At 39.2% G+C, this 22,317-nt stretch overlaps 1 protein-coding gene across 4 annotated transcripts; it reads left to right on the top strand.

The window, feature by feature from the left end:
- Nucleotides 1-668: 668 nt before the first annotated feature.
- Nucleotides 669-22,194, top strand: LOC106157582 (uncharacterized). 4 transcript variants are annotated; one of them, XM_086997649.1, is made up of 2 exons: nucleotides 669-1,082; nucleotides 20,189-22,194. In XM_086997649.1, exon 2 carries the CDS (start codon nucleotides 20,225-20,227, stop codon nucleotides 21,662-21,664), a length of 1,440 nt encoding a protein of 479 aa, XP_086853775.1. In that variant the 5' UTR covers nucleotides 669-1,082; nucleotides 20,189-20,224; the 3' UTR covers nucleotides 21,665-22,194. The 4 variants fall into 4 exon arrangements, with proteins under 4 accessions (XP_086853775.1, XP_013388740.2, XP_013388739.2 ...); XM_013533286.3 differs by lacking the exon at nucleotides 669-1,082 and adding an exon at nucleotides 2,987-3,286; XM_013533285.3 differs by lacking the exon at nucleotides 669-1,082 and adding an exon at nucleotides 12,836-13,060.
- The last annotated feature ends 123 nt before the right edge of the window (nucleotides 22,195-22,317 follow it).

Genomic DNA, 22,317 nt, shown 5'->3' with positions numbered 1-22,317 from the left:
GTCATTGAGTGCATTTAACGCACTGTTGCGTCATAAAGGGGACGTTTTTCTGTGGACGGCATGCCTTGGCTTTGGCGTTAATTGTTTCGAGCGAGTCACGCCGGGTTGTAATAACATCCAGTGGATACCTGCTGATGTGTTTGCTGATGTGTGACGCGCCGATGACCGTCTGAATCCATTGATACTACACTTAATATCAGACACGCGCATGTTCCTGCATGGCTACCTGTACTGAAGTTACAGTTCTGAGACCACTGCTGTTGCGTGATGTGATGTGATATGATCGGGGAAATATTAAAGCTTAAATGCGTATTAAATATCAGTTGTTTCGCATGCCATATGGTAATTGTACGGAAATCTTGGGACTGGCATCGAATGACACTATCTAGCATGGCTTGGTCTTTACGTCGTACGACTTAAGAACACTATAGGATTCTATGGACTTAGGTGTATTTACAGCACTCGTGAGCGACCGTGGGTTCAGACGTGAAATGTGATGCGTGTCATATAAGAGGAATTAATCAAGGGGTAAGAAATTTCGTGCATGAAATGAAAGGATGAAAAGTGTCATGTTCTGGAGAGTTCATCCAAGACATCTAATTGGCAATTTGGATGAAAAAAACTTCCCGGTTTAAAAGTGAGCCAACCCTGTGAGGCAATTCCTGTAGAATAGGGATAAACATATTTTATCAATAACAGTTTGCCTGTAAGGTGAAAACGACGAGGGAAATTTATACTTAAGACGGTGAGCAGAAAATCAAGAACGACCGGAATTATTGGCATTGAGCATAAACTATTTCCTAAAAGGAAAAAAATATAAAAGCATATGAAATCAATGAACTAAAATGTCTTAAGATAAAAGATAAAAGCTAATAGTGACAAGCACATTTTACATCTCCCCAGCGGATACCAAGCCAGGGGGGGTCACACGCGCTGAACACAGACCACAAGACAACGGTTTCAAACGCGAGAGAAGGGCTTTATCCAGTCGCCTTGTAATTCTCGGAGAATATAAAAAAGAAGAAAATTTTGAAATAGTCCAGAGAAAAAAGTACAAGAAAGTACAACAGAGTACAAAAAAGGTAAGTCAGTGCACCAGCACTCTGTTATTGTTATGACATACATCATGAGCCTATGGCATCTTGGCTCCTGGTGAAAGGTTTATCAGGTCACGTGTTATCATCCGCTGTATGTTTCATGCACTAAGATGCAGTAAGGTGTTCGCTTCAAAAGGATAAAAAAAGCAAAACAACATATTGGAAGGAGTACCGTAGATTGTCTACACGGGGGAAGGGGGGGGGGGATGGAGAGTGGAAAGAGGTGGCTCTCGGGGTGGGGGGGGGGAGGAGTAAAATATAGCTCTTTTGCATTACATTCGTGGAAACAAATTTTGAATGTAAAAAAAGAAAACGCACCCCACCCCCCACCCCCCACCCCACAGAACATTAATATTCCGACAGATATTAGAAATCGTGCAATTGCAGTGATAGGAAAAAATGATTCAATTAGCGTGTAGGCAGATAATGGTTTTTAAATGTCGATAAATCATAATTTTTTTCTAAACAAAATGGTTGAAACCAATAAAATACTGTATTTCAAAAGCACAACAGTTGACCCCAAAATTTCAGATCGTAGACTGTACATCTTTCTGTACTTCTTTTTTTTTTAGGGGATGCATATTTTATCTTGAAAGCAATGATTTCTTTATCTTTCTCAAGGACAATTATGTTCAGGTGCCCGTGAACGAAGAAAATATCTTTTCAAGGCCTTATAAAACTAGGTGATCAGCAACTAAGGCCCCGTTCCCATAGGTACTATCGGTCTACGTATGTCGATCCAACTTCGCGGGACTTTCGCTGAATGCAATCAGATTGATAGGTTGACGTGCCTCCTCTTGTCGTTCAGTAGAATACAAAAATGACTGATGATTATACAAGTGCGTTAGAAACAAGAGAAAACGTGTCATTCAGTTAAGCTGATTGCAGTCAGCGAGAGTCCCCGCAGAGTTGGCTCGATCCGCATAGACCGATGGTATTCATAGAATGAAGCTTTACAAACTTTCTGGAGTCGCGATGAGAGGCCGGGGGCTCATTTATCGTGGCCTATGACAGGTGTATTAGATAAGGAAATCATTTTTCAACGAGAAAGCAAACATGAACCTTTTAAAATGTTCTCGCGGTCGCCGGAGACGCATCGGCGCCGTTTGAATGGGTAAATATTGCACCCCGCCATTTCCTCTCATCTCATAGGGCTACCCGCTTGTTGAGACCTCTCCGCGCAAGAGGGATGAAGGCTACTTGTGTGGGTGGGTGTGTGTGTGTGTGTGTGTATGCGTGCGTGCGTGCGTGTGTGTGTGTGTGTGTGTTAATCATTTTATCATTTTCAAAACATTAAGATAATGTTCTCCAAATTCAGGCCCTACAAATAACCTGCCGACGATTGCACGCATGAAAAAAAAAAAAGAAAAATTTCTGTGTCACAGTTGAAATCGCTCATAAGTTGATGAACATCTAGTGACGGCACATGTGATGTATTTAGCCCTTCAAGCATGTTTCACAAAGCATAATAAAAATCCTTTATTTTGCTACAAGGTGGGGCTAAGTGATTAAAACCAAAACTTGAAAACTGATTTTTAAAAAGCAGATATTTTAAAACATCTACTATTACAACGCCCAAACCCCTGTTCGAGAGGCTCTCAAAATGTAAACGCATCATAGATTAAATTTATTACAGCGACATTATCGTTTTTAACTCACTGGGAGACCCCGCCACCTTCTAAAGAAACGTCCAAAAATGAACGCGACTCAAAGTTTAATTGCTGTACACAATAAAAGAGATTTCCTATCTCTAAGGCGGAGCGTTTGGATTTATCATCTCTTTTAATCCGTCAGAGTTAAACAAAGATAAGGACTAAATGGCTTATGATAGGGCAAGATATGATGTGTTTTACGTGTTCTTTATATCGCGTTTGTTTAGCTAATCCCATGTTTTCGTCAGTTTTATCTACGTGTGATAAGCCTGAACCTCCAAGTACGATCTTCGTGCAAAAACATAAAAAAACATGTCGATGCTTCAGCAGAATAAAAGTGCAAAAGAAAAAGGGGGTAGTTTATTTTGAATTACCACTGCCCCTTGGGGTGTTATGCATGAAAACCCTGAAGACAACCGGCGAGGACAAACATTAAGAACGTGAAACTGCGCAAGCCTTAGAAAAAACAACGTCGTGTGGATCGAGCCTTTTGAAACTGACTGCCCTCCTCTAGCCGTCTAATAGCCGTCTAAGAAGGTAGGATAACTATTTAGACCCTGGTATCGCAGGATCTTTAGTATTTTATATAGAATTGACGAAGAGTCGATTCAACACTTTTAAGAGCCAATTTTTCAGAGAGTAGATAACTATAGACAATAGATCTGTCGCGGCTCGCCTGTATTTCTTTGAGTCTAGCGTTTTGCGGGAAAATCACGTAAAGAGTCGACCTTACTTATATGTAAACGCGCCCTATGACCTATTTGTATTATAACTGCATGTATAAATGATTCAGTTTTTAACAGATGTTAAAAGGACGCACGTTTATCACGTTTAAGTACAGGACATGGGATTATTTTTAAGCTCTCAGGTATCACAACAACAAGAAGGTATCTGCGTTGTAAACGTTGAGACGCAGAAAAGTAGATGCACTATTTGTCAGTTCAAAAAGTGCGCTCTGACCTTGGCTGGAAAAGACAGCAATAAAGACATTTGTCATCTAAATGGTATAATAACTTGTTTTCGACGTTTCGGTGTCATGAGTTTTGAGGAAGTAATATTTCTTTAATCATTATCCCTATGTATAAATATAGCAAGTTGGAATATAAATAAAAGGAATTTACATTGTGTTGTTCAAAATAGAATGATTATAATATTTTAATACCTTTATTATGGCATTATAAAGTTTGCAGCATGCAATGACAGGTCTATTTTTAATTTGTTATGTTCCTTTTATATTTTAGGTAATTCTTTTTGCAAGAATGAGGTTGTTTTTATCTTTTTTTAGAAATTTGATAAAAACGATAAGTCTTGGACCATGGATACAGGGATTTATTTGATATTATAAACCCATTGGAAGCGTCTCCCCTTCCATTACATAAGACACCACCTGCAGAACTCCTTCAAGTGAACAGATATAGATTCTACTGTTAATAATGTTGTTACAAGAATAGAATAAGACTTAAAAACGAAGGTGGGGGGGGGAGTTCAAATATGCAGGAAAAAATCATGAATGAATAGAAACGGCAACACTGTCACTATATAGTCTAATACACGTGAGCCTGGGAAAGTCTGTGTAATTGAAAGTGCACGTGTAATAATATAACTTAGTGACCGCGGGGTTATTGACTGCATACAAGGGGAGAATGCACGGTTCGGGTGACGGCCATTTTGAAAGTTGATGATGTAACTTTGAAAATTGATGACGTAATCTACCACCTGCAAATGTTGCCGCAGCTTGCCTTGTTCTAGTGTCCGTCTTCCGTGTTTTTGTTCCGCAAATGACCGTTCAATGATCATTGGATATTGGTGATATTATGCCTGTTATCGATTTTGTATTTATACAGGAAGGGTTTTTTTTCATCGGATCGGCCGTGATTTGTAGACGGCGATCCTGAAGCGACAGGTGTTTGAAATGTAGAATATGCATTCTCGTGCATCATTGTGAAAGTTGCAATCAAATTGGCCTCTTCAAGGAGTTCTTCTGGTTTTCCCCAACACTGACTTGACACCTCTTATTCTTGTGTTTTTGAACAGTACGATTTTCCTTTTTATACATATTACAAATATGCTAAATGGTGCTAATGCATTGCGTATTTTGCAACGGGTATGTGTAAGTGTTAGACTAGAAATATTTTTGAGATCCTAATTGGGCCACCTAGTGACATTGATTAAAAAGGGGTAATTGTGGGAAATCCAGGTTTTTTAGAGATTTACAAAACGTCTATTTGACTAGTTCACACTCACTGGTAACTAGCCGGGCTCGCACGTGTCTTCTACAGTATGCGTTTATAAATGCTACGTAAAGCATACGAGCAATTATCACGAAAGTTATTTGACTTATTTTAGGACTCGTTTGAGGTCCAAGGACTACATCAAAAGCATTCTGAAAACTTATATGACCATCAAAGTTTATTATTTTGACATATTACGCCATGCGTACGAATACCTTTATGAAAGGATTTTTTTCGTGCAGTTTTATGATGGCAAGGGCCCTGGTCCGAAAATTGGTCTAAACTTTAAGACCAAAACTTCTATCTACTTCAATGAATCAATGCAGGTTAAATTAACCCAATTAAATAGATTAAGTATGAACACTTTAGTCATATCTTTCTTATAATACAACAGGCGCAACAGCTCATTTAATTGATTTACCTTGAAGTAGAATAATATATAATATTAGTCTGTAAGCTTAGACCAATTTTCGGGCTAAAATCATTTTGTGAATCCTTCCCCTTTTTTCGATCGTCATGTGATTTGATGTGTGAAAACCACGCACTTACACCGTTCGTATACAAATTTAGCCTAGTTTCCATGCAATTAACGTCTATTCACTTCTCTACTGCAGTGTAATACCCTGTAATGTTATTATTTGCATGTAAATATTTCTGAAAGAATGTTGTTCACTTTTTAATTGCTCTAGTCATCATTTTTAAAGACGCAGCTTTTGCGACACGGTTAATTACGGTACATTGACATCCCTCTCTCCCCCCCCCCCCCCCCCATCAACCCCTCCAATGCTGATTTCTCTTTACTTAGAAGTTTCTTTAAGTACTTCTAATCTTGCTGCCACTTGGGGCATTGGAGTGAAACTTCTTTCCTTTATTTTTTTGGAAGCTGTGTCATATTATGCGCTATAGGTAAATACTTTTTTTAAAAGGCCTTTTTCCATATTGATATATCTGTGGCGAAAAGGTCATGTAATGCTATGCGGTGCGTGCAAATAATGCTCTTTTTTGTAATGTTGCCCGCTTGTTGAGTTTTCTGCCTGGGTAAAAAAAAGGGGGGCGTTATATATATCAGATTCTGTTTGGACTCCCTCATTCTCACCTTGCTGGTAAGAGTTGACAGAAATTCCATAGCTAGGGTAGACAACATAACAATACGTACCACTTAACCTACTGCCTATAAAAAATGTGCATTTGAGACTATCTTGAATACTTGAGGTGGATTTTAAGCGCGAGAAATGAAGGCCTTTGGTTGCTATATGGATACTGGAGTGAAACTGGCGTTGAGGAGCTTTGTCTACGTGACGAAGAGAATTAGTGTGTGCGGTAAGATCATTTTTGTTTATTTCTAATCCTTGTAGTCTTGGGTAGCGATGTTATATTCCTTGTTGTTTAAAGGCAGATTCTACTTGTGTATGTCATGGTAAGGGTTCGAAGCAAAGGCTTTTCTATTGATATAGAGCGGAGTCAGATACGCTACAACAACATCAGGTGGGGTTCAACAAGAATCAGCGCTGTAAAATTCAAAGGGGGCACGGGATATTAAAAAGTTTGGGTTGTCACTTTTGTGAACAAAATTGGTTTATGAGAATGTTCAGATTACTACGTCTCTCCCCCTCTCCCTCTTAACATCCCTCCCTGCTTCTCTCTTCCTCCGTCCTCCCCCCCCCCCCATCTCCCTCTCTCTCTCTCTCTCTCTCTCTCTCTCTCTCTCTCTCTCTCGCATTGCCGCGTAAATATTTCAATATTTCCATTGTACAGTGCATCCTCGATCGTGATTCTCGTGTCTGCTTCAAATTACGCTCCCTTCTAAACACGGCAACTCAAGACATGAAAATAGCGCAAGTACAATAGAAGTACAATAGAATAATTTCTTTCAGCTGGGCTACACACCGATTCATGGTGAACCCCAGTGCGTGTGCCAAGAAACCTAACCGCGTCATATTATAGCTGTGCTGCTTTTCCCTGCTTTTTTCAGCGAAAAGGTTAAATAGATTTGGTATATACACAATAACGAGTTGAATTCCCATACCAGTAGCGTGATCTCTGTATATAACTTACTGAGAACTTTCTCCAGACGCCATGTCTCTCTCCCTAGATGATTGCCTACTACGTATTAAATACTTTTTCATTATTTTATATTTTTATTTATTTTTTGGAGGATAAAAATGTTTGCTACTGTAATGCAATTATGTGATGTCTTAAGATTTATGTGAAATCATGGCCTTTCTGGTGATTCTTTTATAACTCTCACTTCTGCGTTGATTGAACAATCTTTGTGAATCGAACTCATTTAAACTGCGTCGCCTTTTTTTTCGCGTCGAGGATCTCGAAATACAGCACTACTTTGTGCGCCTGGCGCCGGGAAACGACAAATATGCCAACTTCCTGGCTGTGGTCGAGGTTATTTATATTTAGTTATTTTATCAACATACAGAAGACTATATTGAGAAGGCAGTGACACTATGGTAGACTTCCTGGCATATTAATTCTAGAATATTATTTATCTAATAATTAAACTTTATTTTTTGAGGGTAAAAACATGAAAATTTAAATTTTATCTTCCACGTCGCCTTAAGTATGTATTGAAGTTGATTCGTGTACTTTGTAGCCTGTTGATTAAAGCTTTTTGTCGAAATTTATTGGAGGCGATAGTGCATGATTTCCCTATGAGTTAATACTATTCGTACTTTTTGTTTTTATCACTGGCAGAATACACTCTCTTCCTCCACCGTCTTATTAAAGCAAGATCATCCCATTCGGTGAATGCATGGACGAAAGCATGTCATATAGCGATCACGACTGTCCTTTTTAAGGAAATCTGTTCCGAAAAAAATACACAACCCCATATGGCTAGTGCTATCCCAAACACAAAGCTCACGTCATTACAGTAAATTGAGTGTTTGGAAAATCAATCAGAATGAATGAATAACACGGGAAAACTAATGGAATAATGTACAATAACACTTAGTGTACTACTGATGGTAAAACCAGATATTACTGTGCGTGACACACCGATCAAGAATTTAATGCACTTAATAACATCTGAGAAAAACGCAACCTGTTTTTACGTTTTTTGAAACATTCAGCAATACATGTAAGTCACATAGTGAAGATAAAAGAAACAGCAATATTGAAATATTTTAAAGATGAAATTTAAGTCATCTTTATGATTAAAGGCATTGAGGCCAAGTCATCAGTTTGAAAATAATTTATAAAAAAAGAATTTGATAAATTATATTTGATCGTGCTCTGAATTACATTAATATAGCCTTGGTATAAAGCTGTTAAACGTCAAAACTATCGGAGTGCGCCGCATGAGAAGGATTAAGATAGCCTACTGTACGCTGCATCTCAATGCCGTTTGTTTTGTTCACAAACTGTCTTAAAAATAACTCAGGCCCGTAGCCAGCAATTTCAAAAGGGGGGTTCTTTTGCCATGAAACGTCCGTGCACCTAGATAAAATTTTACCCAGAATGGACTTTTTCCCAGCAAAAAGGGGGGTGGTTCTTTCGAACCCCCCGAACCCCCCTGGCTACGGCCTGTAACTGTTCCGATATGAATACGATTTCATTTTTTATAAATGTACAAGACAGATAAATACAAGAGATTAGTCAGTGGAATTTTCCTTAAATCTCTCTCTCTCTCTCTCTCTCTCTCTCAACCAGATACTTAATATCAACCTCTTCTCTCACACCACAAACTGGTTGACCACAAACCAATTAAACTATTTCGCCCCATGCTCTAAGTGCCCTATATTTCCATGCCCCAAATGTTTTGCATTGTATTAGTTCAAAACAATGAAATTAATGGCCATGGGATTTTTTATTATTATTTCGAAAGCAGTCGCTGAATCATTCAATATGTTCATAAACACAATAGTTGGCGACACCAATAGTCTCGAACTCTGTGACCTGAAGCTGAAGTGAAAAATAAAAAACGTGAAAATTTTTTCACAAAATGTTAGATAAGCGACAGCTGTTTTTCTTATGTTTTGAAATTCATATTATATCCTTTTTATGCCAAAGTATTTTTAAACAAAATCAGTACCATATACTGATGATGACGATGATGTTACATCAGCAATGACTTAATACCAAAAAGATAGCTATTCCAAGTAGGTTTTGATTCGACCACATTTTGTCAGTTTTTCGAACGTACGTATTTTGAAACCAGTGATAAAATAAAAAAAAATAATGAAAATAAATCCAACCCTCGTAAATCTATCCTCGATACGTTCTTTTAATAAAGTATATGAGAATATGCATAATTTGTGATCAAAGCAGTGTTCAAATTAGATTATTATTAATATTAATATTAAAAGTAAGATCAAAGAAGTAGTCAAATTTGGTTATTATTAATATTTAAAGTAAGAAATATATATATGTTTAATCATCATAATTTAAAAAATAGATATATATGTGTTCATTCCTTTACGTCTCTACTAAGCGTGTAGTAACAGGCGGGGTCAAGCTTACAACGTGGACATTACTATTGTTTTTATTTTGTTTACTAAGTCCAGTCGACCCAATGTCTCGGAACGGTTTCGTAAACATCCTGGACACTAAGTGCATATAAACATCACATTTAACTAAGGCCGGAATTCGGACACTTTTGTAATAAATTTTTACAATTACATAAAACTTAACATACCTAGCCTCAATATAAATTCGCCTCAAAAAAGAAATCATGAAATCAACCGCCTGATTAAGCGAACTGCACCCGTCTATGAGGAGAGGAACCGTGTTCATTGACAAACGGTTTCCCACATGATATTTCATTCAGTCACGCTTACTTTGATGCCCCCGCCAACACACTACATATCTACTACATATCTACACACCAAAGCACCGAGTGACCCCACTAATATATTCCTCACACTTTCATTAGGCTGATTAAGTATTAATTTTACGCCCAGGACAGAAAAGATGGGTGCAATTTGTCCGTCCTTATAATGCATGGTTGAATGGTTGATTTCAGCTGCACAATTAGACAGTTTAGTAACATTAGGTGCCGATTCAAATTCATTTGGTCCTTAAAGTGCCTAATTTTACGTATTTCTTTAACACTCTGCGACGGAATTAGGGGGTATCAGCATCTGTGCGCTTCTTTGTCGGCAAGCATGTACGAAATGGCCTGGGGGCTGCATCGGAGCACGACCTCCGTTGTTTGCTAAGAGGGGGAGTTTTTGCCTTTCACTTCCTATTCATTTGGCGTGTATTTATTTGCAACACCTCAAACCAAGATGACAAAATGGGTCATGTCTGCACCGAGTGACCCTCGAAATTTTATTCATAGCCTCATTTTGATACTTAGTTCATGACTTGTTCGGATAGAATTGTTGTTGACACGAGCAAAACAAAATACAATAAAACTTTATCAGGAGAGAGTAAACAGATGTTTTGGAGTGCCCCAAATGCTTCGCATAATGTTGGCGCAAAACAATTAAATCAATGGCAGTATGATTTTTTTCTTCGACTGCCGCCGCTAAATTTTTCAATGTCTAAATGTCTATAAGTACATTCCTTATTGACACACAAGATATATGTGTCATCTTTAAAACCAAAATAACGGGGCCACACAATTAGATATGGGCCGGGGATAAGGATAGCGCTAGATATAATGCTTACAGATGATAAATATAAGATAAGGGTGTCCAGCAATGCACCAAATGACCCCGTTGTCTATCAAAAACACTTTCTTAATCATGTCCAGAATATTTGGACACCGTCCACTAAATAGGTAAACACGAAGACATAAGATAAGAATTGCCAGCCCAAAAAGAGTAATCAAGAGGCCAATTTGCATTTTTGATTTTTAGGAAGGAAGGAAGGGCGGAGGGGACGATGAAGGTAAAGAATTTGCTCCGCCCTTGAAAGGATTGACCTTTAATGTATTCTGAAAGCTACCGTTTCTGTGTCGTTTGATACATGAACTGGCCCTGTATGTACATGCACAGCTTAAAATGTTTATAACATTGAAAATAATATTTTTGCGTACGAGAATTAAAAAAAAAACAGATGTGTCAATGTCAAGTTTCTCTTTCTTCTTCCTCTTCTTCTTCTTCTTCTTATTATTATTATATAATGCCACGATAATGCTAACGGCCGATAGAAACCGAATGCCATATCAAAAAAAAAAGGCGTTGACGTGCACTGTACATGCAATGTTCTTGGATGCATATGTAATTAAAGTATTTTCGAGACGAACAGATTTAAATTACGACGCAGAAACATAAATTTTTTCATACTGCAAATTGTTATCTGAAAACCTCTAAAATAACACCAGTCTTGCTACGTGCAAATTGTCACATTCATCGTATAAATTTCGTCTTCAACCCGGAAAATTCTTATTAGCACTGACTAGAAAATTTCTAACCGTGGACTGCCCCGTCACAGCGTCACAGGGTGTAAATTGAAAGACATATGTCGGAAGATTTTTCAGGACGTCCATGTGATGCACGGAACAAAAAAGGCAAAGTTTCATGAGAATTGTTTATGTTTACTTACTTTACCTGACATAGGGCATGTTTCACACAACGCTGGTTGATTGATACAGGGTTTCATATTCTTCCGGCATACGATTCATCTTTTCTCCTTCATTGTCAAAGCAAGGTGTTTCGTGGTCTAAAGTGTACTATTCATTTTTAAATTAGTTAATACAGCACACACTTTTAGAATTACCGGACAAAAATCGGGTCCGTCGACGCGAAATTCGTCCGCAGGAATTATAAGTTTACGGACCAGATTTGGCAGGTGCTTGCCACCGTCACTGAAACTTGTCACACACTGTTGACAGACGACGTGACACAGTGACAGATTGCATGGTTGTTGTTAGGTATGTCGTCGCTTTTCAAGACCAGTATTTTCCAGTTATTTCGCTGAAACTTTTCAACACACTGTTGACAGACGACATGACACAGTGAAAAATTGAATGGATGTTGTTAGGTATGTCGTCGACTTTCAAGACTAGTATTTTCCAGTTATTTCGCTGTCTTCCACGCTCTATATGTGGTCTTGAATTTTGTCCATGATCTGGTGTTTTGCTGAAATCATTCGGGGAGGGGGGGGGGGGGGAGGGGGAGGAGAGAGGGAGTGGAGGGTTGCATGTTTACGTTGTTTTTGAAGGTGATCAATATTAAACTTACGTTCGTTGCGCAAAGTCACATTCATAGTGCATTTGTAATGTGATGATATATTGAAATGATCCTGCTGAAACAGAGAAAAGGAAAGTGAAAATATGAGATACTTGTAGTTTATAAGTTGAACGTGCTGTGCTAAAAACATGCATAGCAGAAAACGGAGCATATCCCCCCCCCCCCCCCATAGGCCTATCCTACCACACAAACACACAAACACACGGAAAAAAAAAGGAAAAAAGGCATAATACACTGCATGCGAGTCGCTGAACTTGCTATTCTGTACCAGAGGAAACTAGGGGTAACGAGTGCTATTTCTGTTATGGTACCGAAGCTGTGGTGCATGAAGTATGAACGCCGGGAGGCTGCTCGGCGTAACCGTGGCACGCGATGACACGGCACACAACCCGGTCACGCAACTGATGACTACCAGATAGGCGGCCCTTAACCTGCCACTATAATGAATTGTTGATGTTTACTACACACATCTTCCACGTGCCTCATACCTTGTTAGCCGGCCAACAATTCTCCTCTGGCATCACCTTTAATATACGTCAAAACAAAATTAATTAATAGAATAAATCCCGCTTTGTCCTGGCCCGCGGATATCAAAAGGGGGAGTTGTGTTTGGAAATGATTGTTGTTTAAGTCGGCACGTGCACCCCTGAATTCACTGGCGTCACGTGACCTCAAGTGCACGCAGTGACCCTTTAAGGCCTCGAGGACTCGGCCAGGGTATAAAAAGTGATGCTGTCAGTTTAGGCGGCACAGAATCCGGGCGGGTTTAAAATGTGGAAACGTGTTCCACTGAGATTCAATTTAATGGTTAATATATAGTGACTGAGTATAGTTGATGACTGTTGTTACTGCGCAAAGGTATTCGAACTGCGCTGTTAGAAGAATTTGAGACACCTTGATTTACTGGCTAGATACACTCAACAAGTCAGGTAAGTTTTTTCTTCGACTTGCCACCGTTTTCAGCAGTTTTTACCGTGCAGTCTTTCCGATTTTGACAGTGACATCGCTATAAGACACTCTCTCACCGCTTTGTAGGTATATTCTGCATTTGATTTGGAAAGAGAAAGCAGGGTTCTCAGTTTCACACCGGCTAAGTCACATTTGTTCGGGCCACTTTCGCCCCCAAAGCACGCTGCTTCTCCTTTCACTTACAGCTACAATGGTGTCTTGTATTTTGGCAAGTTTGACGCAAGCTGGACATTTTTGACGCGTGAAACTTTGACAAACGCAGGGGGACGCGCGCCATAGGGCATGGTTGCATTATAATGGATTTAAACAATCTTGAAGACATAGATGTTAAAATGCACGTACCCGCAGTGTGGTCCAAAAAAGTCGGTTCAAAGAAGTAATGCTTCTCTTTGCCTAAACTTCATTTGCTCATGGTTGAAACTATGAACTATTCAAACTTCCCAACGCGATGATTGGATGTGTACTTTCCTTTTTTTCTCGAATTAAGTTACTTTTTTGAATTATCTAAAAGAAACCCTCATATGTGGGTGGATTTTGCAGAAAATTGAATGCATAGAATGTTCTGTGATTGATACGGTTGGAAATTGTAACATAATTGTTTTTTTTTTGTTTTTTTTTTCGTGTCTTACCAGACATGTTGCATGCTTACATGTAATTTTGGCAGCAACACAAATTGTTTTCGTATTTCTTTCATCGGAGCGTCTGGAAACCATTTCATTGCAAAGGAACATTTTTTTCCTTTTTGCTGTTTGAAATAGTTAATAAATACCATTATCTATTGCAAAATTAATTGTCTTAACACTTAAATTGCGTAATTAGTTGATGAGGTATCAGGGTAAAGAAAGATAAGGTATTGTGTTACATGTTATTACAAGCAACCTCTGTGGTAATTATTCAATCTGATATTCCTCTTTTTATCATCTCTGACACGATATTATCTGTGCGCTCGCTCTCTCTCTCTCTCTCTCTCTCTCTCTCTCTGATGACCGTGCCGTATGCCCCGTGTTGCGACATGTTAAGTTGACCAGTAAAGGGCGTTCCTGATCTATCTAAGATATAACGATAGATAGCGAAAGTAAAAAAAAATAATAATGAGATTGCATAGGACGATTAAGTCTACTAGATATTAGTATCATATGAGAGAAAAACAGGGCAATTCTGTTCTATAACAAGTGGTGGATTAATAAGTTAATAAAAACCATGGCAACGAAGATATTGAAGTTATCCTAGGATTTATTTTGAAAATGTTATTATTTAATGGCTAAAGAAAGCGGAATGCACGCGCTGGAAAAACCTTTTTTTTTAACTTAGGCATTTTAAACTGGGCGTTCTCTTTTTTTCCTTTTTTTTCTCTTAAAGTTCATTGACCATTGAAGTTAGTAAAGTTTACCAGACTCATTTAGGAGGCAAAAGCACATTAAAAACTTCATTTAGCCCTTCCGTAACCCCGCAGAGAGTCGTGACTCTTTTATCGGAGATCAGAAAGGGAGGGGCCCACAGGTATGCGTTTATTGTGTTCATTTATTTTAGCCATTTCAACTAAGACCGGGGTTGTTTAGAGCGTGGCTTACTGGGGCGTGAGCGGGGTTAACAGTGCCGCGGGTGAGTTCAGCCGTGACTTAAGTAGGTCGTTGATGAGAGAGAGAGAGAGAGAGAGAGAGAGAGAGAGAGAGAGAAGATTAAGGGAGCACTTAAACGTGCAGTCTAAGAACAAAAACTTACTGGTTAAATCCCACGGGTCTACATTCTATACGGTTTTAAAAGCAAATAACTGTTTCTGAGGCCAGAGAGAGAGAGAGAGAGAGAGAGAGAGAGACGCCGTTCCGTGAGATATTACGGGTTAGGGGTTAGGCTTTGCTGCTCGGTTCAGATAAACAGGCTTACCATGCGTGTTGCCAATAACAACTTTGTTCAGTGTTGACGTTGAAATCATTTTACACAGGAAACCTAAATTCATGCCACTAAAGCATTGTTCTTACATAAAGAACTTGGCCTCGGGCGAAGGGTATATTCAGAATGTGGTCTTGTCATCTATTCATTATGGAAATGTCAGTCAGTTTTAGCAAATTATGAAGACATTCTCGAGTTGCACATAAGCCAAAACACTGATAACTAAAACCAACATCAAACCCCCTCTCAAAACACTTTCAGGCTCGCTCTCAGTTAAGTGCACTTCAACGGGATATAAATAATCACAACTGATAGGTGAAATTGACAACAATAACATTCCATTTATTTTCGGCAATTCGGGGAGTCAAGAGCTGCTTTGCCTGTCAGGTTTAGTCTGTTTCTTTAACTCTTCAAATGCTAAGTACTAACATGCTCTTTACAAAAGCAGCCTCTCCCATACTCTCGTCGTGCCGTAAACAAGTCGGGTGTAGACCCCACCCGGAAAATGTTATTATCAAAGAGCATAATAAACATATGAATTTAATAATACAAATTTTGTAACGTTTGTGCCAGGTACATCTGGTTACACACTGGTTGTGTATAATAGTAAATCAGTATAAGAAAAGACATCAATATGAGTCAAATATATGCACTACTACATGTATATCCAAATGCGTTCTCCATATTGCATATTGAATTTCTGGCTTTCCAATTCAACTTCGTTACCATATGTTACAATGAAAAAAAAAAAAGAAGGTTTCCCACAAAACTGCGACTAGCATAGTGCTTCTCACATGAAAAACATGGCTTTTCTATCGTTTTTATGCCCACCATAATGGATTAAGTGCAAACAAAATGTAGGCTGTTTTATTGAATTAAAGGGAACATATTTTCACATGTTAAAACAATATTTTAAAATGTGGAATTTGCTATTTGAAGTTGCAGAAAACATTAGAGAATATTCACCCGGGTGAACAGTTATATTTACTTTTAAGTAAACACAACAAAACACTTATATTAAAATCATTTAGTGAAGTAAATTACTGCTACATATTGGACATACAGCCTGACGTTTTTGGTGTTAATATTTTTACATTACGGTGGGGGCGGGGTATTCGTTGTAGTTGAAGAATATATCGCGGAGAGTCGGTTTTGGGGGACTTCTCCTCAAATATACAACACACAAACATCAGCTGAAAACACATACGAATACAGTGGAACACTAGCGTGTTGGCACGGACATGCACACACGCGTATTTTTACACATCGGCTTAAGTGTACCCACTCCCCTCGTTCCCGTCTTCTTTAAAGTTTTATCTTGGCTCCGTTATACACAGCGCATGTGTTAACTGGAGCTTGATTACCAATTTGAGATCTGGCACATGTCAGTTATTGGAACTGGGACTATATTTACATATGTCTGTCACGATGAGTAATTTGCATATGCACCGAGTGACCCCGTCGCCAATTTCAGTGTGTAATGATCAGGTCATGTGAGGTTTAAAATCCGTTCTGTTTGTGTTTTGAAACTGTAATACAAATACTGTAATAACAAATGAAAGATTGCGCACACGTGGGCGCGTGTGCTCGTGCGTATTTTGCGAAGCTGCATTTGCATGTTCTATGACTTAATTTTATATATAGACAAGGCACTGTCTTTTCTGTTAAAAATTGGAGCTTGGCCAAGTGCACCGATGCTAAATATGAAAAAAAGGTCTTTATGATTTTAAGGTTTGATAAGGTGTGTCTGACGTGATGTGTCTTTAAAAATATGATTATTAAGATAAATTAAGTCGAGAAAGTCTTTTTTTAGTTTAACAGAGTATTAAATATTAATCAGGTGAGAGGGCGGTCCTTATTACACCAAATAAGTGCACATTTATAATTATACAGGAGCGTCTCCAAATCCTAATTAGAAAGTTGACCGAGTGCATGTTTATATTAAGAATGAAATAATTTTTATTTCTGTAAAGGGGTGTGTATGTGGGCATTATCTAGGGGACATGACGAGTGCACTTTGCAAAAGTTAGGTCGTTATAATAAAGACATGGGCGTGGTCTAACCCAGGGTTGTCAAGTGCGTGTGTGTGTATGTGTGAGAATTATAACGGTAAAGGCGGAGAATTCTTATATTTGGTATAATAACCATGAAAAGAAGGGGGCGTTTTTTCATCCCTTAATTCAAAACTTCTGTGAGGATATTATGGAATTATATATTGATGGATGGCGGTTGTCGCAGAAAGAGGTTGCTACATGTATCCTATATTTAGAGCACCTTGAGTGCATTTTTGAATTAAGAAAAAGTTTTATTGTAAACAAACCCATCACTATTAGCGGTTATCAGGTGCATTCATGATCACCCACAGAAGACTATCTACCTGTACTATCTATAGTCGTGTCCTCCAATGCAGTCTAATATTCACTTCTGATTTTACAATATCTTTTATTTACTGTATTTGTTCGTGTTTAGGATAACTGATCTCTCTTAAAATCCTGATATTTTGCAGTTTTCCAACGAGTTTCTCTCTTGTGAATCTGGGGCATATCCTGCAACGTTTCATGAAATTAAGCTTTTCCTATTTGGTCTTACGATACCGGCTCCGAAATTGTGTGCCTGGAATTCCTTAATACACTACATGCCGTGTGGGTGACGCTGAAGCTTGTTTTGCTTCAGTAAACCAAGTGAACCCGAGTACTTGAGAGGGCCAAGAAATGCGTCACAGTGTTGAAAAAAGTACACTTAGGTTATTTAAACTGCTTCAAGTAAAAGGCTTTTTTTCATGATATTTTTTGAATGAACCAATAGCTTCTTGTATGTTATTATAATGCAGCTTAATTTGGAATATTTCAAATGAAATTTCAAAAAGAATGCTCCAATTTATTTTTTTCATCTTTTTGGTCTCTCTTTCATTCATTTTTTTTTCTTTTTTTCAGTCCATTTTTTTCTCTGTCATGGTACTTGTCTATATAAGGGATTTGTATACAAAAAAAATAAGCAAGGCAGAGTTTAGTGAAAACTACAATATTTTCAGTAGCCCCAGTACTCTCCGCAAGCTTTTTTCACTATTTACAGTGGCATGCACTTTTTTGCATGCAGTTACTTGGCATCAAACACACAAAACACGCTGCAACCGAATCAGCAGGTACATGAAACCACCACTCTTCTGATCGGTGGTGAAAACGATGCAGATGGCTGTTTTTCATCCAGCGAACTCTTCCAGAGTCCTGCCATCCAGATGCCTGGCAGCTTTTGCTGTTACGTTTCTGTTTTTGGGGCCATGAGTTTGTGAGAAGCCATTGGGTGTAAATCGTTAACCGCCCCCCCCAAGCAGGCCCCTATGGTCACACACATATATACAAAACACACACAAGCACTAGCGCGCGCGCACACAAGTTTATCTAATCCGAAATCCCTTTCAACGCACATTAACAATGCAGATATACATGAACATTATTTATGAGAAGTTGTTGTGAAAGTCTGAGTTTTTATGCGTCTGAGCCTAGGTTGACACTTCGTCACAGAGTATATGAAATGCCGGAGAAAAATGCCCCTTTGTAGATATCTGTGTAACGTCTCTTCGCCATTGTAAGTTACTGGAATTGAACTCTAGTTCAGCGTTTCTTCAAGAGGTTTGTACACATCTTCTGAATTATGCGACCCGGTCATAATTCTATTGTAATTTTGACGCGATTTCCACAAACTATTGTCTGATTCAATGTGCAAATTGAAACGAGTTGACAAGTTTGCAATATCATTAAAACCCTTTTTTTTTTCAAATTTGTTTCAAATAACCCCGCGATGCCTTACCCGGATCGACTAGTCAGTTACTCCTCTGGGTTCAGGATTCTTGGTCTTATTACATTATAAGAGGGTCTGGAAGGTCCATGTCCACGCTTCGTGCGCGTCACCTTTCTACACTCGTTCTACTTAGAATGACTGTTACGTTGAATCAAACAAGCAATCCGCTACGCTGGAACCTTGCGTATAGATGGTATAGAAGGAGTACAAGCAAACCTTTCTCGAGGTGCCTCAGACATGGCCGGTAGTGTTGACATATCATTTTGAATAAAAAAAATCAGTCAAACATTTTTAGATTGGGAAAAATCGGAGGGAACATGTGAAAGCGTCACCAAACTACGTCTCGCTTCAAGGTGGCAACGATCTTGTACCATGCGTACTTTATGTTACGGGGTTTTACAGTGTCTCCGCCTATCGTCTCCCGAGGACCTCTTTATTGCAGTCATTGCGTACACTTGCCTCTCAGTCACGTATAAAATACCCCTTGTCAGTTGTACTTCAAATGCGATTAGCCCTTAAACGGGGCAAATATTTAAATAATGAAACCAAACCCGCTTGATATTAATGTCTGGTGAAACGAAGGTGCCCCCGGACAAAAGGAGAGTGTGGAACGCAAACTTCATCTTTTAATGTTGTGTTTGGCCTTGACGTTGACGTTTACCTGACCAGCAAATTGGACTTGTCCGTCATGTAGTTGTTCGGTTGACAAAGTGACCGGACAATCGGTGACTGATGACGACGAGAAACTTTGTGAGTAAAGAGGAAATATGTGATATAAAGTACATTCTGAATTTTTTTTAAGAAGTCGTCGGCACGGAGGTAGGTTAACGAAGTTGGTTGCAGAACAGATAACATCATTTGGTATGATATATATTGAGCATGATCAAAGCATTAGGAAAAGAATTATTTCATATAATATCGTAGATGACGTTGAGAAATGGCGGTTGGTTCCATTTTTACCGGTGCTCTACCCGGATTGAACTGTGTCGGTTCTATCAATATACAATCACCAGTGTTTATTTGTTGGCAGTTGCTTGTTCTCAGTAAGGGTACTTTTAGCTATGCCATAGGTCAACAACTGATTGCTGTCTGCGTCCAAACATGAGGAAAGATTTACGCAGCCAAGATATTTTTAGATCTTATTGTATTTCTGTTCCAAGATTCTATGTATTTTAAAAGCTCCTTGTTTGTTCCTACTGACAGAAGCAGCTGCATATTTAACACTTTGCATGTGTTAAAAGGAGAAAAATTTGATTTTCTTTACAGATGCCGTTTACTAAAGCAACAACAAGGCACAGCTTGGCGATTTCGAGTTGCTTGGTTGTTTTGATTAAGATGTGTGAAGCTTATTGCCAATTATAGACGCTGTTAAATCTAATTCCTTTCCAATTTCCTTTCAGAAGCACCCAAGCTGACGTCACAGCAGCAAACGCACGATGTCTGACGTCATCACAGCCCAGCCATTTGCCAGGCGGCCGCTGGGAGCGTTCGAACAGATCTTCGACGCGCACCACTCTTTTGGTAATTACATCTTCCTATGTGCAATGTTTCTTCGCTCGAAGAGCAAACTCACGGAGGCGGTGCTCCATCAGGTTTTAAGAAAACTGCAGAATCGGCACCCATTTTTGAGATCACGGATTGTCGTTGGAGACAACGGAAATAGGTACTTTGAAGAAATGGACAAGTTGGTTGTCGATTTCCAAATGGTTGAAAGTGACGACTGGGAAGGAATGTATGAGAAAATGTTAACGACGCAATTTGACTCTGAGAACGGGCCGCTTTGGAGAGTAAAACTCCTAACAATGCCACACACAAATGAAGAAGCAAAATGCAATCTCTCCAACGGCGCTCTAAAGAGCGACATGCCATTTAAGCAGACGATTCTCTTCGCCTTTCACCATGCCATATCCGACGGCATCTCGGCCGCGTCCCTGTTTGAAGAATTCGCCGAAATTCTCGATTCCCATCAAGGTTCCATGGCCACGGAACACCCCGTGAAATCTCTACCTCTCCTCCCGCCGATGGAGGATCTCCTACCCAGGCCGGACATCACCTTCCGGTGTCTAGATTTCTTCAATATCTTCAGGATAGCCTACGAGAGCTTCTTCCCCGGCAAAAACCAGTACCTCAACAAATACCCGCCGCCCATCACGAAAGATCCAAATGTTGCAATCATGACCAAAGTTATACCTTTTGAACTTTCAAAACTGGAAACTGAGAAACTGATAGCTAGATGCAAGAAGGAAAAGACCTCAGTCCACGGTGCCTTGACCACCGCGGCTAATCTTGCGTTGTCAAAAATTATCCAACCGGGAGGTGGAGCACCCCTTGTTATACCCTCATTGCATCCAGTGAACATTCGCTACTTTTGTAAACCCCCTGTGGAGCCCCATCACCTTGGCAACTTAGTGTTAGCGGTTGATACCAAACTGAGGATCCCAAAGGGGACCTCCATACAGAAATTCTGGGAACTTTCAAAGAAATACACGCAAGCAATCCGTGGCGGGTTGGCATCGAAGGAGTACACGAAATTCCTGCGTGTTTTCAGGAAAATCTGGAACCGAGACATGTACATATCGAGGGTGGAAGACAGCCAGAAAGTGGGTGGGCGCAACGGGGCGTATTTCACCCTCTCAAATCTTGGCAACTTGGACAGAGTCCTCAAGGGGACTTCGTATTCCGAGATCGAGCTCGAGGACGTCCTCACGGCCACCGGGATGCACCGTGAGGGGCCGGTGTTCCTCCATAACGTGATCACATTCAGGGGACAGCTACGTTGGCATTTAAACTATTGTACAAACGTGGCCACCACGCAGCACGCGGTGGAGTACTCCTACCTCATCCATAAGACGTTATTGGAAGCTTTAAAGGAATAATAAGAACACGTAGGAGGACTCAGTACAAGTGCCACTGTGTGAACAAATTGTGAGGTGTCATCTATCACATTGGAATATTGCTTCAAAAAATTTGAAGCTTTGTCGAATTTAGAGAACCCTTTCAGGGTTATTGATAACGTAATTTACCACTTTGAGTCTTCGTATATTGTGACAGAGGATGTTGTTCTGACTTATGTTACCTTAAGAGAATTTTAGAGAATTTATGTCTTAATCACAGTCGAAAAGACAAAGCTGGCACTTTAAGTATATCACAAATGTACATTTTTTATTTAATGCTGTTGTTATAAACGTTATAACAAAAATACGAAGAAGCCTTCATCGGACTGCATATAAAGTTATTCATTAATGGCATCTTGTTGCAATGGATATCATTTAGCGATATAATGAATGTCTGTGATCAACCTGATTCATAAATAATTTGATATCAGTATATGGATGAATATAATAAAAATGTTAACTATTTGAAACAATTGGTTTTTACAATAATGATACACTTCGATATGCAGTTACATGATTTTTTTCAGTTTCGTTCATAGCACAGTGTATTTCGTACTTAAGAGAGAGAGAGAGAGAGAGAGAGAGAGAGAGAGAGCATGTGCTCTTAGAGACCTGGTCCATCAAGCTAAATATGA

This window comes from Lingula anatina, chromosome 10, assembly GCF_051362555.1.
Source record: "Lingula anatina isolate TDL-2025a chromosome 10, LinAna3.0, whole genome shotgun sequence".
NCBI lineage: Eukaryota > Metazoa > Brachiopoda > Lingulata > Lingulida > Lingulidae > Lingula > Lingula anatina.
This window is presented reverse-complemented; position numbering and strand designations above follow the sequence as displayed.

Coding starts and splice junctions, on each gene's coding strand:
- LOC106157582 (XM_086997649.1), top strand. CDS start 20,225: ATGTCTGACGTCATCACAGCCCAGCCATTTGCCAGGCGGCCGCTGGGA.